The sequence below is a fragment of the Fusarium odoratissimum genome (assembly GCF_000260195.1).
Source record: "Fusarium odoratissimum NRRL 54006 unplaced genomic scaffold supercont1.69, whole genome shotgun sequence".
Taxonomy (NCBI): Eukaryota; Fungi; Ascomycota; class Sordariomycetes; order Hypocreales; family Nectriaceae; genus Fusarium; species Fusarium odoratissimum.
The window spans coordinates 53,632-79,893 of NW_022158791.1; the positions used below are offsets into that span (position 1 = coordinate 53,632).

Below are 26,262 nucleotides of genomic sequence, written 5' to 3' on the forward strand. Positions count from 1 at the left end.
CTATATATATCCCACGCTTAGGAATCCGTGATGAAGCTCACAAGAGATCGAGGAGGAATTGTGGTCTGAAAGGAACCCTTTCCAGCAGCGTTCAAGTGCTCCAAAGCAGTCAAATCATTGGAATTATCCGTCAGAAATGGCTTCAAGCTGTGAGGACTTCGGCCTGTGCCAGAGACGACGAGTCGGACATGGTGAGCAACCGTGTCATTGTTAAGCACCTGCGTCGCGACAGTACCGTCGGTGTTGAGAAAGGCACTAACAGTGATCAGAGGAACGGAGCTGGTAGCTTCGATGCGACGAGCACCAGGGCGAGCAAACCGACTAAAGGACGCAAAAGCCCAGAACCTCTTGGACGGAATGACCTTATCGCCGATCATGTTGATAAGAGCGCTGTTGGTGGTCGAGTTCTCAGCACCGATCCAGTAGAGGAATCCGCTGACGTTGGCGTCTACAAGGGCTGTCTGGATACGGCCAGCCCATGTCATGCCTTCGCCCTGGCTGCTGTTGTTGTAGAATGTGTAGGGAGTGAACTGGCCCGTGAGGTCAGCCCACTCGGTGAGCCATGTCTTCTTTGTTGTTGAAAGTGAATGGTTTGGCGGCGAAACGTATCCGTGACCGCTGACGACACCAAGGTAGTTGATCGCGGGATCAGGTCCAGCAGTCAGACCAGCCATCATGTCCTCCTGCAGATCCCAGCCCTCACCATCACAGCAGGTGATTGTGAGATCGTGAATACCTCGCTTTTGAATCGTCTTGCCCAGCACGCGTACAAAGTCAGCGGCCTGTGTGCCGTTGGAAAGCATGCCAGCGTAGGGAGCGGCGAACTGAGGTTCGTTAAGGAACCCCAGGTTGGTGACCTTGACACCTGACTTGCGGTAGAAGTCAACCCACTGCAACAGGTAGTGTGCGTAGGCCTGTTTCCAGTCGCCAGAAGCACAAGTAGCACCTGTGACACCGCACAAGTAGCCTCCATTATTTTCATCTTGGTTCGTCTTCATGTAGCCAGGTGCGGACCAAGCATTGCCGTATAGGAACTTCAATCCTCTCTTGAATGCTTCTCGAGCGACAGTGAGTTGACCGCTGTCGTAACCGTCCCAGACGTAGTGTGGTTTCGCTCCGGGTGAGCCTGGTGAGAAGGGCTCGATTGAGTTCATAAAGTTCTTCTCAGAGCTGTTGCTTGAGCCAATGCCGTTACGCAGGATGGAGAAGCCTGCACCAATATCCTTGCTGAACAGCAAGTCTAGTACATGCTGAGTGCCTTCTTTGGACAGACCGTCTTTTCCAAGAATGTCTTCGGCCCGTTGGAATGCTTGCGAAGCGCCGAAGCCGTCAAGCTCTTGGTGTTTGACGTGTCCATTCACCGAAATCAATACTTCAGAGCCTGAGTATGAATCCATGGGAACGGCCGCTACGAACGCTGGACTTATGCAACCCAGGAGGTTCAAGGCGGCAAGGCCGCAGGCGAAAGGACCCATGGCTGTTCAAGATAAGCTGAGGTGGTGGGGAGGAAAGATAAGGAAGAACCAGCTCAGTTTGGCTTATACAGAGGGGTTGCCACGAATTGGGATATTATTCTGCCAATCGGTAAGAAAATTGATTCCGCTGCACTATTTATACGTAATCAGAATGCTGGGACTTCTCGACTTCCGCGCAGATACATTGCCAGATTAACCCCTGGACAATACAATGTTCTACGGCGTCTGGCACGACCATGTTAACCGGGCCATCTTGTGCAACGTGGCTCAGCCTATCAATTACTTTGTGAATTGGATAGTCCATGACAAATGACCGTTTTAGTAATCATTCAATTAGCCGTCCAAGTCCTGTCTTACCGATTAATCGACTGATTAGGAACTACAGCCATGGTTTAGGTTGCAAGATGTACTCCTGAGAAGTTTAACCAGAGTTCTGGTTAAATTCAAGTTCGCTTTTCGTCTATCTGATACCCCGCACAATGGCCAAGCTCCCCCTGACCAGGACCAAAGTCAATCTTCCCTGATTGCAAGTGTGGAGGGATGTTTTAGCCTTCAATGTGTGCTTCTCCAGTGCCGAGTTTGCCGTTCTTCAACGGCTCCACCCCCGCAAACATCCCCACTTTCCCCCGGACTTGGCTTGGAGGTGCTTATTCTTATGCCGATAACTAGTAAATTCTCCTATTAGATAAACGTTCACTAGGTGAATACCTCTTCGCTGATTCGTAATACTTATCATGTTCTTATTCTAATATTAATACACTAAATAGGCTAAATTAAATACAAGTTCACCTTTAAAAAACTGGCGGTTTTAACCCCTGCATGCTCAGAGTCAGTCTACTGTGCCGCCTTTACCGAACAGCGCATAGTCCACTTCCCATATCTAGATCAATCCTAAAGCTGTTTTTGCTACCGCGTTAGAGTGGAGCCAGCAGATTCCTTGAGTAGGATTGTATATGAACAAGTCGAGGATCCTACCTCATTTATCTGGAACGTTGCTGGGAGCCTTTGCTTGTGTATTAATCAGACCGACTCTGGTAGTCCATTTCTCGACTTGACAATTGGGCACTTACTACAAATCAACTCATCAATCATCCCAAACCGATAAAATACAGTATGGCAAAAAAGCTCGCCGAATCCGTTGAGATGGCGCCACCAGACGACCATCATGGCTGGACAGGCGAGACCTCTGCTGAGGCTCGTGCTGCCACAGCCGCAGAACACTCCCTCAGCATCCGTCAGGCCATCCAGAAATACCCAAAGGCCTGCTTCTGGTCCTGCGTCGTGTCCCTTGTAATCATCATGGATGGTTACGACACAGCCCTACTTGGATCACTCTTTGCCTTCCCCGATTTCCAAAAGCGATTTGGCATCCCGAATCCTTCTAAGCCAGGAACCTACCAGCTTGAGCCCAAGTGGCAAACAGCTCTTGGCCTGGCCAGTTCCCTGGGAGGTATTGTTGGTATCTTTTTCAACACATGGATGACAGAGAGGATTGGACACAAGAAGACTCTTTTGATATCTCTGTTCTGGTTGACTGGAACTATCTTCATCTCCTTTTTTGCCCCTTCAGTTGAGGTTCTCTTCGTTGGTCAACTGCTTTGCGGCCTGGGATGGGGTGTCTTCACCACAATGGGACCTGCGTATGCCTCTGAGGTCGCTCCTGTGGTTCTTCGCGCGTATCTTGAAACGTACGTTGTGCTGTGCTGGGGCATTGGTCAGCTCCTATCTTACGCTGTTCTGGACTCTCTTGTTGGCAACAAGAGTATCTGGGCCTGGAGGATTCCTTTTGCCGTGCAGTGGGTATGGCCTGTTATCATCGCACCTCTGATGTTCTTCTGCCCCGAGTCGCCCTGGTGGCTGGTCCGCAGTGGAAGGTTGGAAGAAGCCAAGATGTCCCTGAAGAGGCTTACGTCCAACATGTCGGACGAAGAGCTTCAGAACCAGCTATCTCTTATGGTGCAGACCACAGAGCTTGAGCGCAGCATCACAGAGGGAGCGTCGTATCTCGACTGCATCAGGGGATCCAACCTCTGGCGCACGGAGATCGCATGTGTTGCCTGGGCCAGTCAAGTCCTTGTTGGTTTCGGCGTTTCCTCTTATGCCACATACTTTTTCGAACAGGCCGGTATGTCGACCAAGAACGCTTACAAGTTGACTGTTGGCCAAGGTGGTCTTCACTTTGTCACCGTCCTCCTGTCTGTTTTCATCATCGCGAGACATGGACGGCGATCGATTTACATTTGGGGCTGCCTCATAATGTCCGCTGCTATGTTTGTTATCGGCTTTGTGGCCATCCCAAGGCAAAGCAGTGCCACAGGAGGCGTCTCCGCAGCGTTCTATTACGTGTGGTATTCTACCTACGAGATGACGATCGGCCCAATTACCTATATCATTGTCGCCGAGGTTTCGTCTACTCGCCTGCGCTCCAAGACAACTGGTCTGGCTCGGAATGCCTACAATGTCATCAATATTGCCGCCACATGCGTTGTTCCTCATATTCTTAATCCCACAGCTGCGAACTGGAAGGGAAAGTCTGCTTTCCTAGCTACCGGCTTCTGTATCCTCTGCGCCGTTTGGGCTTGGTTCCGTCTTCCTGAACTGAAGGGTCGCACTTACGAGGAGCTCGACATTCTTTTCACGAAGAACCTGGGTGCTCGCGATTTCAAAGGCTATGAATTTGAGAATAATATTGATATTGATGAGAAGTTGGGCATCGAGCACAAAGAATGAGGTACCATCTTTAATGAGTAGGAGAGTTTATGCTTTGGGATAGTTTGTTAGCCGCTGCAGTTTATTTGACTTCTAGTTAGGACAGGATATCTGAGTTGAGAATACAGTGCACTATAAATAAGTCAATTGCAATCTTTTTAGCATTATATTAGTTCCTCGTTGCAACAATGGCGCCTCTATTCCTTTCTTTGTAGACTTGGTCAGTCCCCATAACACCTAGGTGTAGGGAAATAAGTGCGAGATTTTGTGTTCACCTGGCAGGCAAGGTAACAGTGACTGTTCAACCAAGACCAGTTCATAAACCATGCTCAACGTAGGATGAATTTAGGCTCAATACGCACCACCGTCTAAGGCCTAAAAGCGAAAGTGTTCCTTTTAGAACTTGGGGACTCATCGCTGGCCGTTTTTGGGCGATGTGACGTGTAGATGGGGAGAATGCCGGCCAGCAGGCCAACCTTGGCTGAAGGCGCGATCTGCGATCTCTTGGCCTTGACTTACTGCAGTAACCTTTGAAGCGAGTGTGGTGGTTGAGGTAATGTAACCTCGACTCCCCTCTTTTCCAGCTCGAATGCTCGCATAGTGTAAAGTATGGCTTTCACCCAGCGCTTTTAACCGGGCCTAGTGTAGAAATCGGCTACTAAATGCCGAACAAGACTACGTGGGGGGAACGAAGTGTCACATTTATTCTGGACTTTTACCCGCTCTAGCGCAAGGAATCGGCTACCAGATGCCGAGCGAGACCCGCTCAAGCTGTGAGCCCAGCTAATGAGATGGGTATGTTGTCATTGGACCCTGATTATTCTGCATAGCGTGAGATATTCTCCTTGTGTCATGGTTCGCGTTCACATGGACTCCAAGCGTGACAGCTCAATTGCCAAAGACTGTGCTCCGAAATCGCCCCTCACGATTGGTGACCGTTCATAGTCTTAAAGACTCTAGGTTCTCCGTGTCCTTCATGTATCGAGTTTTCAATGAAGGGGTAGTAGTCTGCATCTAGTAACAAACATTTCAATGCCCGCAAAATGCTTCCTCCAGAAAGCGGAATCGATGCATGGCTTCGCTATGCCCCTCTATCCGAGACATTGCGCAGCCTTCATAAGCCAGTTTCCAGCATCATTGCTCTGAGCACCAACCTAAAATGTCCAGTTTCTGTCGCTGGAGAGGAGCTCCGACGTGGCCTCGAGCGCATACTGGGACAAATCGTACAGGTCGACTCTGACCTTCGCGCTGACACCAAAGGTTCAATTGTAGTCGGCACCTTGCCAGCTCTGAAGGCGAACGGAGGCGAAGATCTCGTTCAGTCAGTACCTGTACTCGATGAAGATGGATTTTGGCTTGACACAAATGTTGATGGAAACAATAACATTCACATCGTCGGCCAAAATGAGCGAGGAGCCCTTTATGGAGCATTCGAATACCTCTCTCTCCTTGCACAGGGCAAACTGGCCAAGACCAATGTCCAACAGGCATACCATCCCGGAGCTGCTATCAGATACGTCAACGAATGGGACAACCTCGACGGCAGCATAGAAAGAGGTTACGGCGGCAAGTCCATCTTCTTCCGCGACGGCGAGGTCTTGACGGACCTATGTCGTGTCCGCCAATATGCTCGCTTATTAGCCTCAGTCCGCATCAATGGCTGCATTGTGAACAATGTCAATTCGAGCCACAATCTTCTCAACGACACAAACCTCGATGGTCTCGGTCGAGTCGCCGATGTCATGCGTCCTTATGGAATTCGCATTGGCGTTTCATTGTTCTTCGACACTCCCCGAGGCCTCGCCGGTCTGCCAACATCAGATCCTCTAGATCCTGATGTCATCAAGTTCTGGGAGGATATCACGGCCAAGCTGTACAAGCGTGTCCCGGATATGCTTGGATACACCATCAAGGCCAACTCAGAAGGTCAGCCGGGGCCTCTGACATATGGTCGCACACTTGCACAAGGAGCCAACATGTTCGCTCGTGCACTGAAGCCTCATGGTGACGGTGTCGTCATGTATCGCGCTTTTGTCTACAACCACCACCTGGACGAATCCGATCTCAAGAACGACCGAGCCAATGCCGCGGTAGAGTATTTCGCTCACCTTGATGGCGAGTTCGAAGATAACGTCATCATCCAGATCAAATTTGGCCCAATAGACTTTCAGGTTCGTGAGCCTCCCTCTACTCTATTCGCCCATCTCCGGAAGACGCCAATGATCTGTGAGTTCATGGTGTGTCAGGAGTATCTGGGTCAGCAGTCGCATTACGTGTACATGGCCCCAGAATGGGAGACTATTCTCGGCTTCGACATGCGCATCGACGACAAGCCTTCTCTTGTAAGAGATATCGCCTCTGGCAAGGTCCATGGTATAAAAAAGGGCGGTTATGCTGCAGTCACCAACATCGGGGATGACCTTACATGGCTGGGACACCATCTATCTATGTCAAACCTCTATGCATACGGTCGATTGTGCTGGGACGCAGCTGCTCCAGCGCAGGATATCCTGCTCGATTGGATTCGCCTGACATTCACTGCAGAGAACCAGAAGGTGATAGACACCATCTGCGAGATCGGAATGGAGTCCTGGCCTACATATGAAGCCTACAGTGGTAATCTCGGGATCCAAACCCTGTGTGACATCCTCTACAACCATTACGGCCCCAGCCCAGGTTCACAAGATGGAAACGGCTGGGGCCAATGGACTCGCGCCGATAGCAAGGCCCTCGGCATGGACCGCACCGCTGCCACTGGCACGGGCTATGCAGCTCAATATCCACCTCAGGTCGCTGCTCAGTTTGAGAGGATCGAGACAACGCCAGATGACCTTCTTTTATGGTTTCATCACGTTCCTTATACGCACAAGCTCAAGTCTGGTAAAACCGTAATCCAACACATATACGATGCCCACTACGAAGGGTCAGCAAATGCTCAGACATTTGTGACAAGGTGGGCATCCCTGAAGGGCCTCATTGACGATGCGCGCTTTGAGCACGTCGCTTTCAAGCTTGCGTATCAAGCAGGTCATTCACTCGTCTGGCGTGACTCGGTGAACAACTTCTATCTGGCCAAGTGTGGCATCCCAGATGAGAAGAATCGTGTCGGAAACTATCTATGGCGTATAGAAGCCGAAAGCATGCAGCTGAGTGGTTATACCATCGTTGACGTTACGCCTCCTGAAGCAGCGTCTCTTGGACGTGCCATCGTGGCATCATCGTTGGAAAAGGCCGTTGCAACCACGATACTAACGTTCCCCTCGGGGAAGCGTGACATTGCTGTTAACTACTTTGATCACACTGGTGGGCATGCACGCTACGAGCTTCTCCTAGATGGAAAGATGGTCAGAGAGTGGAAAAGCGATCTTGACACGCGGCTTGGCCATGACTTCTCGGAGTATCTAGACGGACACTCGGCCACGAGAGTTTACTTGCGTGGTGTTGATGTTTGGGAGGGCGCCAAGCTAACAGTTATCGGTTACCCAGACGGAAAGGACATGGCATCACTAGATTACATCTCGGTTTTGCCTGAGGGAGTGGTGGATTAAACAGTCAGTAAGGGTTGAATATTATAGTGGGAAAATGCCAAGTACTTCCTCATTAGACAGTGGGGGAACCCTCGCTGAATAGGTTTAACATATGTATTTATTTCTTCTCATCATCCAAGCATAAAGCAATTCACCATAGCTGACGTTGTATTAGTTGGACTATGGAAGTGTAAATGTTGTATTATCATCATGGTTCGTGTGCTATCAGTTCGCAAGAGTGATTTCTCCGCTTTCTGGGACTCTTGTACATTTACCCGGCACAAGGTTTAGCGTTTGAGGGGTTTGCTGTCTTAGCCAGTTTGACAGTTTGACCGCTGGCGTGCCCTTCTTTCTTCGCAATCAAAGCTTCATCATAGGTAGCTTGTCCCTTTTTAAAGAGCTACCAGTGTATGCATTTTTTTTTTTTTGGCACAGAGAAAAGTCAATACCCCCCCCCCCCAATGATGAAGTCTCTTTCCAAGTGGGTAACAGTCTGGGCACCAACACCTCAGCCTACTGAGGAGGCGGATATGCCATCCTATCCATTGGTAGGTCATCCAGGTTCCGTTCCTTTTAATAAAGCCTTCATTCACCACAAATGCTTCACTAGACGCAGCATGGGGTTGCTTTTCGGAACACCACAATCCGACAGACTTTGAGAGTGACGGCAGGCGGGGACTCTATCCGGATTCGCTTGTCGAACCTGTTTGGATTGGAGACATTGCACATCTCGAGAGCTGTGATTGCTGTTCCTCGGTCACACTACTCTCTTGGTTGTTGTGGCTCTGCGTCGATCTTGAAAGGGACAGCGCAGCAGGTTCTTTTAGATGGCGAACAAACGATCTCAGTGCCTGGCGGCTCCCACGTAGTATCAGACTGTCTCAAATTCCCAATCAAAGCAGGGCAGGTTCTGTCAATCAGCATCTTTCTCCAGAAAGGCCATCATTCTCAACAGATCACCTCCCACCCTGGCAGTCGCACAGATTCCTGGCTTTGTCATGGCGACCAGTCGATGGCATCTGAGCTCTCCGGGTCTGACTTACGGTCGTTGACGCACTGGTATTTCCTCTCTGGAGTCGAAATATGTCAAGATGCTGCTCATCACGGAACCCTTGTTCTCCTGGGCGACAGCATAACCGACGGGCGCTGTAGCACAGATAACGCAAACAACCGCTGGCCAGACCTTCTGTTTGACCGCATGCAGCAGCACCCATTCGCGCAGAATATCGCCATCATCAACCAGGCCGTGGGTGGTGGGAGGGTTCTACAAGATGGCAAAGGACCAAGTCTTTTGAGTCGCCTAGATCGCGACGCTGTCGCTCAGCCAGGTCGACGCTACATCCTAGTCTTCCATGGGGTGAACGACCTTGGCACGGCAGATTCTGACACCGCATCCTTGCAACAGGTCACAAAAGCTCTCAAGAAGGCCTATCGCCAGATTGTCTCACGCTGCCATGCGCACGGTTTGCATGTCTTGGGTGCCACTATTGGGCCAATGGGTGGTAACGAGCCTTACGGAACCTGCGAAATGCGTGAAAGGGCGCGCCAGGACGTGAACGATTGGATTCGGAAGTCTGGCGTATTTGACGCCGTGGTAGACTTTGACAATGTCCTGCGATCTGCTAAAGATGGTAGTCGACTGAAGGAAGAGTTTGACTCTGGGGACCACTTGCACCCAAACGTTGCAGCGTTCGAAGCAATGGCGGCTGCCTTTCCATTGGACATATTTGAGCAATTCGAATCATAGCTTTAGACTCTATAGGAGCTCTTCCTCAGCATAAAAGGTGATATCTTCTGGCCTAACAAGAATCTTAAACCCCTTGTCCACTCCTCGCTGTTCTTATTAGTTGTATTTACGTCGGCTAGTTTCCAGAACCGCTAATATCTTGACCTTAGCGCCCAGCTCACCGAGATTGTAATGGCCTAAGGAGGAATCTCAGCATGATACTGAAAGCTCCCGAGTTTGTATTGCTTTTATTCGCAACTAGTAACCTTTTTCTGGCTACAAGCGGGTGAATATCTGCTTCACATGCAGCATTTATTTATACTGATTGGCTGGTAGAAACCTTGGACTAACACTAGAAGCTGACGTAGTCTCAATTTGGCTAAACAGAGTATACCAGCATATCAAAGGTGATTTAGACATATTGCCCTACCAAATGGCGACCCTTTGTAATATGAAAACTGGGCTTCTCACAACTCAAAAAGTTCAAACATCTTGCGATAAACAAGCCGTGATATCCATATTGTGGATATCGCAAGTCACATGGCTGGCATAATAACTGTAATAGGCCAACTCGGATGTCGGAAGTAGATAACAAGACTAGCGCTTCTGGTGACTTACCCAATTGGGACTGCAAACGGGAAATCGGCAAATGTCTTGTCTTACACGAGAAAGGATCTACCAAGTATAAGGTCAACAGCTTCGCATTCAAAGTCTCTTTAATTTCTGCAAATTCCCTGCACCACGATCTCTCATCATGTCTGACACTCAACCGGACGTAATTGGGAGCACGAAAGACGCTCAACATGAAAGCAAGACCGCCAATGCTTCCATCAGCGTTGAAGGCTTAACGCAAGATGTCATGCGTCGTCGCCAAAGAATATCAGACCTCTTTACAATTCTTTGTGCAGGAGCTGCACTTATCTCGGATGGCTATCAGAACAACTTGATGACAATGTCGAATGTGCTCTTCAAGAAGGAATATCCTGAGCAGTACACTTCGTCCGTCAGTACTCGGGTATCCAACGCTCTCCTCGTTGGCGAGATTCTCGGCCAAATTGCCATCGGCCTCACGTGCGACTATCTAGGACGAAAGACAGCCATTGTGCTAACCACAACGTGCATTGTCATTGGCGGTATTCTAGCCACGGCAGCACACGGCACGACCATCGATGGCATGTTCTGGATGCTGACGGTAGCTCGAGGCGTCGTTGGCTTCGGAACTGGTGGCGAGTATCCTGCGAGTAGCACATCCGCTTCTGAGTCTGCCAATGAGCGAGCATTAAACAACCGAGGACCGATCTTCATCCTTGTCACAAACTTGCCGCTATCTTTTGGAGGTCCGCTTGCGGTGTCTATTTTCATGGTTGCTCTCTCAGCCGCGGGAACTGACAATCTCTCGACTGTGTGGCGTGTCTGTTTTGGAATCGGGATCTTCTTGCCGCTCACTGTCTTCTACTTCCGCATACGTATGCTCAACTCGAAGCTCTACCGGCGGGGTGCAATCAAACGAAGGGTTCCTTATGCCCTCGTTATTCGCTACTATTGGAAAACTCTTATCGGCACTTGTGGTGCTTGGTTTCTGTACGACTTTGTTACGTTTCCAAATGGGGTCTTCTCAGGTACCATACTTGCCTCCGTGGTACCCAAGGGCGGCAACACACTTTTACACACGGCGGAATGGCAGCTCTTACTCGGTTGCATTGCTCTACCTGGTGTCGTTGGTGCTTGGATGTGCGACAGGGTTGGCAGGAAAAACACCATGATGATAGGGTTCGCGGGGTATTTGGTGTTTGGTCTGATCATTGGCTGTGCATACGACAAAATCACCAAGATTGTCCCCCTGTTTGTTGTTTTCTATGGTCTCATGCAATCTTCTGGAAATCTTGGTCCTGGAGATATGCTTGGTCTGCTCTCGTCCGAAAGCTACGCCACAAGTGTCCGTGGAACATGCTACGGCATCAGCGCAGCGCTGGGCAAGACTGGAGCAGCTGTAGGAACTCAGGCTTTCAAGCCCATTCAACTGACTCTGGGAAAGCGCTGGACATTTATCATCGCTGCAATTTGTGGCATAACAGGAGTTTTAGTAACATACTTCTTTATCCCGAATGTCACTGGAGAGGATTTGAGCAAGAATGATGAGAGGTTCCTTGCATATCTTGTGAATCATGGATGGGACGGGGAGATAGGGGATGGGGAATTGAAAGGTCCTGCCAATGGTCTTGATGCAATTATCTCAAAGAATAATGGTAATACGGAGAAGGCAGAATAAACCTCGACATAGAAGTTGTTGCACCATTTGATCAACGTCGTCGAAGTCTCACTTAAAATGTTTAAAGGACATGCGGCCAGCGATGTAGACAAGGCCGTTGGTGTTGGTGGACCAATACTTTAATACACTCGCAATAACTACCCTAAACTGCCCCATGTCAAGACCTCCTTGATCTTTTGCCCTGTTAACAGTATGTAAAATAAGTCTTGAGAAAGGAGCCTAAAGATTAATAGAGCTTTCGTAGGAAGCTACACTTAGCTCTGACTATGCTTCGGTCTTATACCGCGAATGGTTTGGGCAGCGGACAATATAACCCCGCTGCGCAATGGGGAATGAATGAGCTAATGGTGACTGCCAGACAGGTTCAATTTCTTGACAACGAGAGGGTCTTGAGATGGTTTATCAGTTTATCGAATTTCGAGATAAACACTACATCAATCAACACATAAGTCTTAAAGATATAACTGTACCGATTAGCCGTTTGTGAGGCCAGGCTTCTCAAGCGCTCTGGGACAATATCCTTAGCCCAATCTTTCGGGAGGTTGGTATCGGCTGGCGCATCCTTGCCTCGTATCAGGTGGATTCCTGCTGGGGCATTAAGCAGATCGTCTTTCCAACCACGCAGCCGGTTGTCACTTTGCAGCCTTTCCAGACAGTAGATTGACCGAGCCGTCTTTATGAAGTTTTTGCTTTCGGAAAATCTTCATCGGCACTGTGCTTCCATTTTCTTCATCGAGTTTGTAGGTGGTCGCATCTGCGTGTAAACCGGATAGGTTACATGTTTAGCAGTCATATAATTGATATGAAAATGAATCACACCGGCCGCTGAGGCTCTGCTTCCTCTCGAAAAGTGATATCATAAGAGGTTTCTCTGTTTTCCTATTGCACAGTAAAAGTCCCAGTCCCGCACACCCCTGTCCATTCTCCACTTCAGTCGTCATTCACGTCTTCACCGCCTTAATATCATTTTACTGTCTTTTCTAAGATTTTCTATTAATTAATCCTCAACTTACTATTAAGACTGTTTCTCAATACGGTTAAGCTTCGCAAAATATTCTCAAACAACGAGCAGCAACCACCATGTCAGCCCCCGAGTCTCAAACAACTATGGATGTCACCGAGTTCGAGAAGACACTCCTGCAGCTACGATGCTTCGACACCATGTTTCTCGTCGACGACTCAGAGGCCATGCAGCCCTACTGGTCCGAGATCAAGACACTGATAGAGCGCATTGCACCCATCTGCGCTAAGCATGATCCAGACGGAGTCGATCTGTACTTTGTCAACCACCGACCAGGCGGCGTCTTGGCCAAATTGCCTGGATTGCAGTCCATCCGCAAGTCGGGCTACACGCACATTGGTGGCTTCGTCGGCAACATGCTCTTGACGAGCAAGGGAAAGCAGGTCGGCAGCATCTTCGATAGCGTCAAGCCGGCTGGCAAGTGCAATATGGGCGCCAGGCTCGGCGGCCTGCTCAAGTGGTACTGCGACAAGTTCACGGCCGGGGAGGAGAAGGCTGCTCTCAACATTGTCGTGCTGACAGCCGGCCAATTCGACGATGACATCAAAACGCCCCTGATCCAAGCTGCCAGGACTCTTGATGAGGCTAAGGCACCAATTCACCAGGCTGGCGTTCAATTATTCCGCCTGGGCGGGCCAAACCTTGAGCGACAGAGGACACTGCAGCATCTCGATGACGAGCTGCACAAAGAGGCTGGGACACGGGATATTGTCGACACGGTGACTTGGAGTGGTCATGGCACATCCATGTCGGACGATGAGCTACTCAAGGTTGTGTTGGGCGCGGTTATCAAGAAGATTGATATGCGTGCCTCTGAGTTGCACTTGGACGAACAAGCCCCGACTGCACGCGCTGACCGGGAGTTTGATGAGGATAATGTGATCTGAAACTATTGGGAACTACCTAGAGTCCTTGGAGACATTATTGTATTTTATACTGTGGCATGAATGGAAGGTGATGGCAGCGATAGGGGCCGCATTTTCTGTACGGTAGCTTAGTCGAAGTAGTAATTCGGCCCCGGAAGCTCCACGCCATTACAATTGGTCGTTCAGCCGGAGCTGGAATATCCGGCGGACGGCGATTCCCGTATTCCCGTAGGGTTAGCTTGCAGACAGAAGGTACAATAATATATCATCAAACGTCACGGAGTGAAAGATTTCCCAGCCTTAATCATGAGCAGAAGTGGCACGTTTGGCTGCTAAAAAAAGATATATCATTGCTACTGTTGTATTTTACATAGAAAGTTTACTCATAATGCCGTTTAACTTAGCAGGTCTGACATGTTGGGAAGATACAAATGGTTCAAGACCCTCCCAATTGGTGATAATAAAAGTCAAGGCTTGACAAGGATTATATAGTTAATACAGAAGAGAACCATGAGCCAAAGAATGGTGCCCATCGTGATGAAGATACTGACTATCGAAAATTTCTAAATACACCAAAGAAATGTGACAAGGCTCGGTCTCGCCAAGTCGATGCAACATATCCCCAAAGCCATCTTCCGCTCCGTTCCGAGCAAGATACCTAGCCTTTGCTAATCCTGCGTTCAAGACTAGTAACTGCAGCATGGATAGTAATCGCAGGGAGCTTCGCTGGGGTTCCTCCACCACTTGGCAATGTTCTGCCAGGCCGTCTCGATATCGCAGACCGGAATGGGGATAGCACCAGGATGGTCGAGGCCAACTGAGAACGGAACCTGCGACGTGGCCGATTTGTCGCCATTCTTGGCATATGGATCAAGCTTCGTCGGATGGTAGTTCTGGTTACCTTGCCTCCTCCAGTTGAAGAAAGGCGACAGAATCATGTTTCTGACAGTAACGCCATAGTCGTTCTCCTCTCTGATCTCATCGAGACCCTTGGGGGCCTTGAATCTACGATCACAGCGGTTCTGCGTGCAGACGTCGACTTGGGCTATCCACAGTGTCCATTCCTCACCTGTCTCACTCGTATAGAAGTATTGCGTGGCCTCACCATCGTCATTGCTCATGAGAGCAGCGTTGCCACGTCGAGGCTGGGGGTAGGTCACGTGACCCTCCTTGGCGAGAATGACCATGGCATTGCCGTTGGCGCCAGTGGTCCAGGCCTTGTTGATGAGCATGGCGTTCATGATGGGTTCGATGGACTTGTGGAAGTCAAAGATGGAAACCTTGGGAGCGTCGAGCCAAGTTCCGTCGGCAATCATGGGGTAGAGGCGTCTTGTTGATAGGTAGCTTCCGTCAAAGATCTGCTTGAGGAACTTGTCAAGCGTCTGGCGAGCCTGCTTGGAAAATTCATCGCCTGCTTTGCTGACTTCTTTGGCAATCTCCATCGCATTCATAGCCCTGTGAATCTGTGAGTGTGATATCATGTTAGAAGGGAGATCTTGTGACGTACTCTTCAGTCTGTGCCTCAGATATAGTGCTGTAGAGGGATGTGAAGGTCTCCACGGTGCCGGATAGTTGTTCAACCCTTGAAACGACATCTCCAAATGCCTTGAACACCTCAGGATCTGTGATCATCTGATTACAGTTAGCACGTTGGAATTAGACCCAATCCTCTCTCTTACCTTGCTCCAGAACGAACCACCCGCAAACTGCATGCTAAGACCGAAGTACTCCGAAAACTCCTGCAGGAACTTCAGACCCTCGTCCAGCTTGGAATCGCCGAAAGTGGAAGCAATCTGCTTGAGTGGTTAGTGCGCAAGTCAAATAGCGATGCAGTTGACTGACCGAGTCTGCGTTCGCTGCCGCGCTGGCGGAAATACCATCAATTGAAAGATACATGTTGGTAATGAAGTTGTGCAAGTTGGAGAACGAGGCAAAGACCAGATCCATGCCAGGGTATTGCGTCGTGCCGCACTTAAAGGGGTTCGTACTAAATGTTTATCGTGATCAGTTGCTATAACGAGACGGCAATTTACAAGTACATACCATGCGTTGGCTCCAATGATGTCGCAGTCGTAGTTGTCGGCTGCCCTGTTTCCCCCGTTCGCGTCACGACCGCCGTAGAAGTAGGCAATGGAGCGAATGTATTGATCCTGGAAAGGCGTTCCGTAGAACATCGTATTGCCACCGATGGCCACCTCGTTCTGGTAATAGAACCATTCTGCGGTGTAGTTGAAGAACTCTCCGGCACCGACAGAATCCCAGCGTTTCTTGACACCGTCCTCAATTTTACTGGCTTGGAAGCAGTTGAGGTTGGGGCAGTTCCAGGCGCCTAGACTAAGTGTTATTTCCCATCTAGTCACAACGGGGAAGGAAACTCACTCTTCTCATCAGAAGAATCGCACGTTCGAAGCTCCTCCTTGAAGAGAGCACCATAGGGGTTGGCCTTGGAACAAGCACCGGACGGGCAGTAGTCTCGGGCGCAAGCGAAGTTGCAGAGTCCAGTATATTCGCCCAAAAGACCATTTGCTGGGTATCCTCCTGCAGAAGTCGCAGGTGGAGGTGTAATGGCTGGGCCACGTCCTGTGCACTTGCACTGGGGCTGGGGACAATAGCCGCGTCCGCAAGAGAAACCGCAGAGTCCCTCAAAGTTACCTGTTCCAGTTCCCGCTGTGCAGGCATCGGCCGAGTCCTCAGGGTCCGCTTCCTCGGGTGGAATGACACACTTATCCTTAGCTGAGGGGGCAGTTGTGCAATACTTGGATGGGCAGTGGCCGTAGTTACAAGCATACGAGCAAAGACCCTTGTATGTGCAATCTGATCCCGCTAGGGGATAGCCATCGACGTTCTTAGGTTCCGGCGTGTCCAGAGCCTTGCCTAGCTTGGTACAGGTACACGGGCCTGGACTGTTGAGTGAATCTGATTAGCTGCCATGATCTGTTTTGGTGGTCTGCGCTCTTACTTACGGACAGTAGCCAAAGGAGCATGTGAATTCGCAGAGCTCTGCAAAACCGTCTCGCCCAGTTCCCTTCATACACTGCTGCTTCGACAAAGACAGTGCTGGTGCTGCAGAAACGGATCTCGTAGTCGTGGTGCTTCCTACCCACGGGTTCCAGTTGGTGATGCCCTTTTCACAGGTTTTGGTAAGATCAGCACCATTGAGTGTAGCAACAACGGCACCCGAAGCGTCAACGAGCTCGATGAGAACTTTGCCAACGCGACCTTCATATGCAAAGCTGCCGTGGAACATACCCACATAACCGTAAGGAGCATCATCCCAGTTCACGACGCGCCTCTGACCGTCGATGGTGACTCGTGGAGTGAGTAAAGAGGTGAGCAATGCCGAGAAAAAGATCTTGTCCTGCGACAGTTCTCCGGGTGGCATCTCAGGCTGCAGCTGAGCCGCCGTGTTTCCCGTGGTTCCACCAGTTGCGCATGCCGATGCTGGAGTGAGTCGGTACCAAGCTACAAGGACCTCTTGGTTGATGGTGGCGATTCCGTTCTTGAAAGTGTCGATTGCGTAGGGAAGCAGCTTTCTCCAGCCATCATGAGGCATGCCCTTGACGTAGTTGTAAGGAGCCTCGCCAATTTCAAATGCGACGTAAGCTTTGTCGTTCAGAGGACCGACGTAATGAGATTCTCCGTAGTCGTTCCACGAGATGATCTGTAGATACTCTGGTTGGCCTGGCCACTGGTCTTGTGAGACAAGGGTAAAAGCCAGATTCCAGCGGTCATGCCACAGTGAATCTCCGCGCCAGAGCCAGTTCTTATTGTAGCCGGGCAGATTGGTGTAGAACCAAGGAGAAATTGGCCTGGTTATGCAACTGTTAGCGAAGCTCAGACTCTCATCTGAATGACTTACATCATGTAGGATGACCCGTTTAAGAAAATGAGGTAGGATGCATCAACCTCCATGTCAATCGTGTTCGGACCCTCGGGCCAAGCAGCCCAGCTAAAGAGACCGTTAGTCTCGCCTGTCCTGACAGCTCTCTTGGCTCCAACAGAAGACCAGCTAGGCATGAAATAGCAGTTGGTCTTGTCCTTGATTGTACTCCAGTCCTTAGCCCTATTGAAGCCCTCAAATGTGGACACCAATGGCTGAGAACCGCGCTTGAAGTGAGCAGAATGCGAGCTGTACTTGTTGATGAGACTAATGACCTCGTCCATGGGCCAGTCTCCGTTGCCGGCATAGTCGAAAGAGAATAGAAGTTTGAAGCCCAAGCTGCCGGCTGCATCGAAAGCCATGGGGATAGAGCGATCGTTGGTTGCGTCATCGTATGCAATGTTTAAAACAAAGCCATCGATATGAGCTTCTTGGGCTTTTGTGATATCATTGACAAAGTCAGCATTGGTGTAGTGTTCGGTATTGCCAATCATGAAGTGTGCAAAGACTGCCCTGGCTTGGGCGTGAGCGGCGAGAGATATCGCCAAGAGTAAAGAAATGAGCCACATGTTGCTGGCTGTCCCTGAAGAGGAGTAAAAAAGAGTGAAATGAGTGAAATGAGTGACCTGGTTCTGCAATAGTCCTGCAAAATGGTGAGTTCCGTATGCTTATATTTAACCTTTATTAACTAGATTTTCTCTATCATCGGAAATTAGGAACCGTTACTCACTACTATTAGTGTTCTGTTCGTAGCAACCCGTTTTGGTCACTCCGATATACCTACTAAGGAAGGTTGCATTTGCCCTGAGTTAAGGCTGAGTCAAACTTCCAGGTCTTCTGTTCATTGAGACGCGACTATACTGGAAGTGGCCGTCTAATCCGTCCTTGCTTTCCGTATATGTACACCCACCGGGAACTTGTGGAAAGACGAGATAAGACTGCTTACTACGGGTCTATGGGCGCGGATAATAGAAGCCATGGTCGTAGTAGCGTTGAGATCTCTGCGGGCGCTTTTTAGGCACTATCTTTCTCACGGGCTAATTTGCCCAGTATTACTCTGTCGTGATTGGCTCTAGTCATTTATGCCTCTCGGACGCTGGCATTCAAAGTGGAGACACGGATGTACCCGAGCCGGCATGTCAGCCCTAATTTCGGTTCGAAGTAGAATGTAACAGTGCCCTTGCAGATCTTGCCATTAAAGGCAATTAACCCATTTTCATCGCCTCAAACATCCAATGTCATCGGGTCATGTCAGAGCGTCCCTGGAATTAGGCCCCTTTCTGGTCCCGTCTCCAGCAAAGGTATCCCAAACCTTGCCATCCTAATTATCAAAGCCTATGGCACGTTGCATCTCAACCAGCTGGCTATGTCTTCGCTTCGGACTTGGCGTTGATGAAGTTCATCATGTTTGGTGGAAATCTGTTGGCTGTTTCCCTCTGTGCCTGCTACCCTAGATATGATCAAAATTGCACCAATGCGTGTATGGCGCTGGGGCTTTGGCGAAGACAATTCTCACACCCGGTCAGAGGTCCTGCAAGAACCTAGATGAGATTCCTCGCTCTGGTTAATTGCTGCGAATGCGATTCTACTTAGATGACAGACATGTGTTTCTATTGTTGATAGAAATACAATGCCTTGCTGACGGAGGGAACGGCCGTTTATAATACCTGCGAAATTGCACATAGCTTTTTGGGCAGCAGAACCATGCAATTGAGTTTGACATGAGTTTTGAGTTAACATTGTGACGGTCTCTTGCTTTAGCCCATGGAGGGTAGGGCATTCTTAATAGAAAGTAGTTGTCTAACGCTGGCTCGACTTCGGTCCTGCTCTCGGTCTCGCTTTTGTTTAAGTGGGCCGAGACATAGGTTGGAAGGCACTAAGGTAGCTAAACAAATTTCGTATTTGTTACGTGGTCGGTGTAAGCCAAACCGGGATTTAAGCTTATCTCCGGATTGAAAGGGTAAATAAAATACACACTTAATAGATAGCTATAGGAATTTAATGCTCTTCCTTTATTTTTCTTTATGCCAATATAATCCTTTCTATATTTACATTTTTTCTAAACAACATGGTTAAAGTTGCCATCGCAGGAGGAACTGGGGTTGTGGGTAGGACCCTGGCGGATGTACTTGCTGGACAGTCAAAGCATGAGGGCATTATTTTAACTAGACAAGTATTTCTAGCAGTCAAGCTACCTTCTGGAGTGGTAATTAACCTTCTTACCTAGGACCCTCATGATTCCGAACTTGCCCTACCCCATTTTACAGTTGACTACAGTGACGTTGGCTCCTTGACAGCCTTCCTGGAGGAACACAAAGTGCACACAGTCATTTGTGCATTTGGTATTAATGCCAAATCACTTGCCATCTCCCAGATGAACCTCATCAAAGCCGCTGATGCGTCTAGGGCAACCAAGCGCTTTATCCCTAGTTCATTCGCCATTCCATACCCTGAAGAGTAAGCCAACGCTATGAAAAAGCGCAACATCCTCTAACAGATAACACAGTGGTCCAAAAATCCTCCCGCCGCTTCAGTCCTACTTTGACTCCCTGGATTACTTGTCAAATACTCATTTAGAGTGGGCCGTTGTCCATAATGGAACCTTTCTGGACTATTATTCCCCTTCTACGCTAAAGTCATATTACGACCATGGCACCTTGGTCGTCGATATTCCCAATGCAGCTGCTGGTATTCCTGGCACGGGCAATGAGCCAATAACTTTAACATACACCTTTGATGTTGCGCGATTTGTCGTCGCGGCTCTTGATCTTCCAACATGGCCACGAGAACTTCGGATTATTGGCGATACATTGACCTATAATGAGCTTATTAGACTGGCTGAGAATGCTAGAGGCGTCAAGTTTGACGTAAAGTACGACGACTTGGAGATGCTCCGGAGCTTTCAAATCACTGAACTGCCGGGACATAAGAAGGACTACCCTAAGTTTCCCAGAGAGGTTCTGTTGCCGTTCCTATCGATCTTTCAGCGATGGATGGCTGAGGGGCTTGGCAAGGTGCCAATGGAAGGCTCATTAAATGAGAAGTTCCCCAGCATCAAGCCTCTGACTACCAAGGAACTGATGAGTCAGTATTGGAAATAGTCTGGATACAATATGAGTATGGCCGTGGCATCGCGTCCTCTCTGGCATCACTCTTTGGTGAATAAATCTTCTGTACTCAGTATCTATCCTCACTTGCCTAATATCAAATGCATCCTGGGTGTTGACAAGATTGGTTTATCACTGTCTGAATTGTGATCTTTTTAGTTACCTGCGCCGCTGGGCGATTTCACCCTATACTATTCTGGGTTCAACGCTGTCTCTGGTTTAAGGGCGGTCATGCTAGCAATCTATGGAAGTAACATATCCATAATTTTAACCAAGTATGTCCTCATTCCTTCATTACTAAGTTAGAATCACTCTAGCACCAAGACTTTTCATAGCTTCTCTCCAACCAAAACAATGATCATGGTGCATTCTTCGAAGCCTCCAACACTCCTCCATGACAATGAGACCTTTCCATGTTATGCCAGGGGCCTGCGCTTCTTGCAGCACGTGGTTGATGATTTGACGAAACCGGTGATGCTGGGACTCGCTCATGGCCATACATCCGGTGATAGTATACGGCCAGGCTGTCCGCATCACAAGACGCGTAGGGAGAGCCTCAATCCTCTCGAGGCAGATGTTGACGAAGGTCTGATCGATACTACTTTGCTCGGATATAATTGGAGCAATTACAACTTGCAACAAGACTCTGGCACCATAAGCCCAGATGAGACTAATCATTGCAGCGTCGAGATCTAGACCTGAAGTTACACTGACCAGGCCCTCAATAACTTCTCGAAGAGTCTGGCAGACATAATCAAGTTGTTGTTCTAGTTCGCTGTGTTGTCGTTGAAATTCCGGTCCTGTAAACTGCTGATTCATTTCACCTTGGTGCATCAGCTGTAGTTGCTCAAGTCTTGCAATTCTGGAGACAATGGCAAAGACTTGGCTCTGGCAACCCATAAAGTCCTGCGACCTGATTGCACCAGAATCTAGAAGAGGCAGGTAGTCGAAGGCGCAAGGGCAGAACGACACGGCACCGAAAGTAGATGTAGCCAGCACATCAATCCAAATAAAGTTAAAGATGGAAAGTTGCAGCGATCGTCGTCGTACATCACCTTCAGGCAAGCTCAATAATACGTCTGCTATCACTGATGTTGAATTGCGATTCCCAAGTGGAACAGCAGTCTCAATATGATTCAAGACCTTCCTTGCAGCCTGGTGATGGACCTCCCATTGACCCTGAAGCATACTGAAGATCTCGAGTGTCTCCAAATGAGCGATGACATCAAGAAGGTGGACCCCAGCCCAGACGAAATCTTCCACTGGCAACGGCTTCATGAGAGAAAAGCGCTCGACCTCTTCCCGAAGTATCGAAATCGACCGGCTCTGTAGCCTGCTCACTTTTGGCGAAAGTCCAATCTCGTTCACGGTAGCCCGCTGGGTCAACGAGTGCTCGAAGCAGGCGCTGATACTCAGAGCTGAGCTAAACAAGTCGTCTTTGCTGATGAGCCGATTGAGCATCCAGTTACGTTCGGTGCTGCTATTCAACTTGTAGAATGTATGCGTGATTGGATGGATGACATCGAGAAACAGCATGAGCAATCTCGTTTCTTCTCGAGAAGAATTTTCAGGTCCGGGCCGTAGACTTTGCATCCTGCTGTCCCACCATATGGTGTCGGGTTGCCGCTGCCAGATATTGGCACCATTTGTCAACTGAATAATGGATGGTGTTGCAAAGATGTCGCAATGGAACGAATCCAATGAGATATGACCAGTTCTTGGGGAGTGACGTGCCCTTTGTTGATGGCTGTTGCTCCCTGAGTCAGCTGGCAAGATTCCAATCGCGGCAGAAGCAGTGTCTCTGGACTCGAGCTTTCTCGAGACCCTGTACCGCAGCTCCGCCACAGTTCGTAGAGCTCTTGCTTCATTGGACTCTAGGACATCTTTCCATGAGGCCTTGTTGGTGATCCAAGACGGTGGCGGCACGTTGAACCCGTAGCATGCAAGGTCTCTTGACCGACAAGCGCTGCATGCTGGTAGCTCTTCATCACACTTCTTCTTGCGGATTCTGCAGGTGAGACATCCCTTGCGACTGCGCGTCCCGTCTGAGACCGATTGCTGCTGCTCCCTCTGCGCCATGATGTCTCATTGCTGATAAGAGGCCGCGGAGGAGGTAGCTTGAGACGCCTGCTGCTATCAGTTGGGCGCGCTTATCTACCCATGCAAGACGTCATGATGGCCTTCTTTCTGTTGGGAGCTGAAATTCAATGAAGCATTAGCTAGTATCAGGCAGTAAATCGTGCCGCAAATGGCTCGTATTGATATGCTGGGGTCTGGGTGACGAGATCCAACGGGAATTACGCACTTCACGTCGGACTAACTACTAGGCCGTGATAAGCGGTAAGGTTGTCGGCGATCAGTCATGCTATTGGCTGCTTCAGACGTGGGCGTCATCTGCAGGCTTAGCTCAATCGACTGCGCTTAAGCTAAACCCTTTCGAGGCCTCATGCTTACAGCGCATTAAGAAATACCAACGAACCTCTTGCCGGTACGTACTGGTAGTTGATCCAGCTGCATCGACATATCTGGCTATAAAAGTATGCACTTGATCCAGTGTTCAATAGATTGACCACTGTTCAGTCCCGAATCATCTTCAGAGTGCGGTTTGTCACACATCCCTCAAAGATAGAGACATCATGTCATGCCCTCGGTGCTTTTCTGGTCATATCAACCCAGGCACTCCAACTGGTCGTTGGGATACCATTCATGGCCTTCGGACCTATATTGCAGAACCCCCTGCTGGCAAGAGTCCGAAAGCTATCATTGTCATAATTCCTGACGCGTTCGGTGTTGACTTTGTCAATAATCAGATTCTCGCGGATCATTATGCTTCAGCTGCAGACTATCTGGTCTACCTGCCCGACTTCATGAATGGTGAGCCAGCCATTGGTTCCAAGCACGCAAAAGCAAGATAACTTACACCGTTGGTAACAGGCAAGGCGGCTCCAGTCAGGACGATGATCAACATGGCGCACCTTTGGGATGAGACCGGATCTTGGTTGCTCAAACCGTAAGCTCCCGCCCCAAGGTCGAAAATATAAATTACTTGGCTGATCACTAACTAGGTACTATCTTGTTGCTACTATGCTTGACTTTGTGCCATTTCTTATTCGCAACCGCTTCAGTGTCTGTTGGCCAAGGGTGACTGGGTTCTTGAAAGAAGTCCAGCGGCATAAAGACGCAGCTCTTCCTGTTGGAATTGCCGGCTTCTGCTGGGGTGGGCTACACACTGTTAGACTCACCCACGACACGGCGGAAACGAAGACAGCTAGTGGTCATGCACTGGCAAATGCGTTTTTCACTGCCCATCCAAGTAGCGTCGATGTCGTCCAGGACATAGGCAACGTCGCACGTCCTCTCTCTATTGCAATTTGCGACGATGATCCCGTGATGGGAATGAAGCAAGTGCGGCAAGCTGAATCAATCTTGGAGAGCAAGGATGTCGATACAAACGTGGTTATTTACCCTGGAGCAAAGCACGGGTTTTCAATTCGTGCAAGCAGGGCGAAGCCAGATTCGAAAGAGACGCGACAGGCAGAGGAAGCCGAAGAACAGGCTATTGCTTGGTTTAAGCGGCAATTCAATAGCATGACATAGCATGGAGTTTGCCTATTCGCTCAATTTACAACATGTTTAAAGGCCCGGCGAGCTGTTGTTGATCTTTTGACCTGAATCTTTACCGGTCTGCAAATTACACATCCTTGACTAGGATATTGGACTCCTTCGCCAACTTCATCAACAAATATGGCTTGGAGAAGTATATCCATACACAGCATGGGGCTATAGGCGCAATGAAGATTGCAAAATGAATGTGCTGCAGGGTCTCTACCTGACGATCTGACACGAGCGTTTTTGACCACGACTGCGACTAGCTGATCAATGGTGCGATATCCTCAATACATGGAGATGTCCCGAGAATCCTGGGATAGATCAGTACAGGCTCAGCTCCTTTGCAACGCTGCGTGGGATCCAACTGTCGGTGCTACTAATAAACAAAGTGGTCTAAATATAGAAGGAAACTGACCAGGCCGATACCTTGACCATCCCATATAGAATCAACGCCAAGATCAAATGGATATCAGTCCAAGCTAGATAAACCATTTGGGCAACCCAGTTCCAACTGATCCCGTGGCCAGGTAATCCATGCTGTATAGTCTGGGTCAAGCTGCTCCGTGATGCTTTCTAAAATACGCCAACCCCATCCTCTCATATACCAAAAGCATTCCAGCGTCTGAACCAGTACTGAGAAGTAAGCTAGTAAAACTAGAACCTGAGGATTCAGTTTCTCGACCTGCTTTGTAAAGTCATCTTCCAAGAACCATACCCACCGCATGACGATATGCGTTTTCCCATGCGTAACGTTTTGAGGCTCATGAGCAGTTCCAAAAACACCACTAAAACAGCATACGAGAGCCTCATAAAGTTCCAGTAGATCTGGAAGCCTTGGGGTTTGAGAGTCGTGAATCATCGTTCTCAAGTCGGCGAGAGGCTTTTCCCAAGCGATATATCCAGCTCTACCCACGGGCGGTGGTATGGCTGAGGAGGCTTTCGGTGGAAAGGGGCCAATCGGACCTGAGAAAATGGCTGTCAAACCCATAGTCTCGATGACAAAGCGAACGCCGCGGAAGAGATTCCACCAAGCGGTTTCAGTGCCATCAAACGGAACAAGAAGGTGGCCTTTTTTAGGTGGCTTTGCAAAGGCATAGTTGCAAATGAGCACAGTGGCAATGTACAATGCGGAGCAATTTTGGTGATTGATTTGAGGAAGAAGATTGGTGACATGAGACAGAGCTTTGGAGTGATGGTGCTCGGCCAATTTCTCATACTTGGTCGCTTCCAGGGCTTGAAGCCGCGCTAAATGGAGAGCAGAAACAGCAAGCATCAGGCGAAGGATGAATTGATTGTCGAAAGCCAGAAGTGGGATCTTGTCATGCCACATGGCATCATCTCCAAAAGTTAGTGATGTCACAGTAATGTAGTGATGATAAAGTCGAAGGTCGTCAACATTCAATGACAAGCTTTGTTGGCTCGGCGATGAGAGCTGGCGGTCCATAGTAATTGGCACTAGAGCTTGGGTGCCAGTACCAGGATCTGGTGCCGAGGCAAGGGGCCTGCCTCGCTGGCGTGGGCGAATAGGAACAACTGCTGTTTTTGTTCCTGCGTCGCTCGCAGTATCAAAACTGCAGGAGAACGAGAGATGAGCGCAGTTTTTGCAAACCGGTTTGTTCTCGTCACACTGTGGCATGAAATCTTGTTAACGGACGACAATGGTATTAAGGGTCGGAAAAGCAACTCAGACTCACCTTAATCCTTCGCTTCTTGCAAGTTTGGCAGCCATTTCGGGACTTCTTGTGGGATCTACGTTGGACAGGACGGCATGGACAGCGTGATCCTGCAGAATGGATATGTTCAGTCTCTTGCGTCTCGTTCATCGTAATACCGAGGACCGACAGCAGACTGTCCTTAGTTATTGCAAGCATGACAGGAGAAGCTTGATGGCACACGCTAGGGCAATGGATTAACTAAAGTCCATCGGCTGGATGACAAAGTGTTTAAGGGAGGCGGCGACTCATACCCGCATAACCGGCTATGCAATTAGTATCATATGTTTTTCATATAACCGGTTATACAGATAAGGCCATATAAGCTTATTTAATTAAATCTGCATAACTAGGAGACTAT

At 49.2% G+C, this 26,262-nt stretch overlaps 12 protein-coding genes across 12 annotated transcripts; 7 read left to right on the top strand and 5 right to left on the bottom strand.

Moving 5' to 3' along the window:
* Positions 1-17: 17 nt before the first annotated feature.
* FOIG_16222 (uncharacterized protein) lies at positions 18-1,475 on the bottom strand (the record flags this gene model as incomplete). The annotated part of the gene is made up of 1 exon (XM_031217656.1): positions 18-1,475. The coding sequence occupies one exon, from the start codon at positions 1,473-1,475 to the stop codon at positions 18-20; it is 1,458 nt and encodes a 485-aa protein (XP_031052628.1).
* A 136-nt stretch (positions 1,476-1,611) lies between these two features.
* On the bottom strand, positions 1,612-1,864 carry FOIG_16223 (uncharacterized protein; the record flags this gene model as incomplete). The annotated part of the gene is made up of 2 exons (XM_031217657.1): positions 1,612-1,747; positions 1,833-1,864. The coding sequence occupies 2 exons, from the start codon at positions 1,862-1,864 to the stop codon at positions 1,612-1,614; spliced, it is 168 nt and encodes a 55-aa protein (XP_031052629.1).
* Positions 1,865-2,588: 724 nt separating this feature from the next.
* On the top strand, positions 2,589-4,205 carry FOIG_16224 (uncharacterized protein; the record flags this gene model as incomplete). Its single annotated transcript, XM_031217658.1, has 1 exon — positions 2,589-4,205. One exon carries the CDS (start codon positions 2,589-2,591, stop codon positions 4,203-4,205), a length of 1,617 nt encoding a protein of 538 aa, XP_031052630.1.
* Positions 4,206-5,227: 1,022 nt separating this feature from the next.
* FOIG_16225 (alpha-glucuronidase) lies at positions 5,228-7,732 on the top strand (the record flags this gene model as incomplete). The annotated part of the gene is made up of 1 exon (XM_031217659.1): positions 5,228-7,732. The coding sequence occupies one exon, from the start codon at positions 5,228-5,230 to the stop codon at positions 7,730-7,732; it is 2,505 nt and encodes an 834-aa protein (XP_031052631.1).
* A 443-nt stretch (positions 7,733-8,175) lies between these two features.
* Positions 8,176-9,458, top strand: FOIG_16226 (uncharacterized protein; the record flags this gene model as incomplete). Its single annotated transcript, XM_031217660.1, has 2 exons — positions 8,176-8,259; positions 8,322-9,458. The coding sequence occupies 2 exons, from the start codon at positions 8,176-8,178 to the stop codon at positions 9,456-9,458; spliced, it is 1,221 nt and encodes a 406-aa protein (XP_031052632.1).
* Positions 9,459-10,191: 733 nt separating this feature from the next.
* On the top strand, positions 10,192-11,706 carry FOIG_16227 (uncharacterized protein; the record flags this gene model as incomplete). The annotated part of the gene is made up of 1 exon (XM_031217661.1): positions 10,192-11,706. The coding sequence occupies one exon, from the start codon at positions 10,192-10,194 to the stop codon at positions 11,704-11,706; it is 1,515 nt and encodes a 504-aa protein (XP_031052633.1).
* Positions 11,707-12,679: 973 nt separating this feature from the next.
* Positions 12,680-13,891, top strand: FOIG_16228 (uncharacterized protein). Its single transcript, XM_031217662.1, has one exon. It carries the CDS (start codon positions 12,787-12,789, stop codon positions 13,612-13,614), a length of 828 nt encoding a protein of 275 aa, XP_031052634.1. The 5' UTR covers positions 12,680-12,786; the 3' UTR covers positions 13,615-13,891.
* A 156-nt stretch (positions 13,892-14,047) lies between these two features.
* On the bottom strand, positions 14,048-18,303 carry FOIG_16229 (uncharacterized protein). Its single transcript, XM_031217663.1, has 9 exons — positions 18,204-18,303; positions 17,453-18,116; positions 16,557-17,402; positions 15,973-16,496; positions 15,637-15,922; positions 15,436-15,580; positions 15,273-15,386; positions 15,101-15,225; positions 14,048-15,048 (listed from the first exon to the last, which is right to left on the bottom strand). The coding sequence occupies exons 2-9, from the start codon at positions 18,040-18,042 to the stop codon at positions 14,280-14,282; spliced, it is 3,399 nt and encodes a 1,132-aa protein (XP_031052635.1). The 5' UTR covers positions 18,043-18,116; positions 18,204-18,303; the 3' UTR covers positions 14,048-14,279.
* Positions 18,304-19,541: 1,238 nt separating this feature from the next.
* On the top strand, positions 19,542-20,574 carry FOIG_16230 (uncharacterized protein; the record flags this gene model as incomplete). The annotated part of the gene is made up of 3 exons (XM_031217664.1): positions 19,542-19,646; positions 19,701-19,930; positions 19,980-20,574. The coding sequence occupies 3 exons, from the start codon at positions 19,542-19,544 to the stop codon at positions 20,572-20,574; spliced, it is 930 nt and encodes a 309-aa protein (XP_031052636.1).
* Positions 20,575-20,877: 303 nt separating this feature from the next.
* On the bottom strand, positions 20,878-22,659 carry FOIG_16231 (uncharacterized protein; the record flags this gene model as incomplete). The annotated part of the gene is made up of 1 exon (XM_031217665.1): positions 20,878-22,659. The coding sequence occupies one exon, from the start codon at positions 22,657-22,659 to the stop codon at positions 20,878-20,880; it is 1,782 nt and encodes a 593-aa protein (XP_031052637.1).
* A 557-nt stretch (positions 22,660-23,216) lies between these two features.
* Positions 23,217-24,177, top strand: FOIG_16232 (uncharacterized protein; the record flags this gene model as incomplete). The annotated part of the gene is made up of 3 exons (XM_031217666.1): positions 23,217-23,454; positions 23,515-23,590; positions 23,646-24,177. The coding sequence occupies 3 exons, from the start codon at positions 23,217-23,219 to the stop codon at positions 24,175-24,177; spliced, it is 846 nt and encodes a 281-aa protein (XP_031052638.1).
* Positions 24,178-24,330: 153 nt separating this feature from the next.
* On the bottom strand, positions 24,331-26,056 carry FOIG_16233 (uncharacterized protein). The gene is made up of 2 exons (XM_031217667.1): positions 25,884-26,056; positions 24,331-25,816 (listed from the first exon to the last, which is right to left on the bottom strand). Exons 1-2 carry the CDS (start codon positions 26,010-26,012, stop codon positions 24,659-24,661), a joined length of 1,287 nt encoding a protein of 428 aa, XP_031052639.1. The 5' UTR covers positions 26,013-26,056; the 3' UTR covers positions 24,331-24,658.
* Positions 26,057-26,262: the final 206 nt, after the last annotated feature.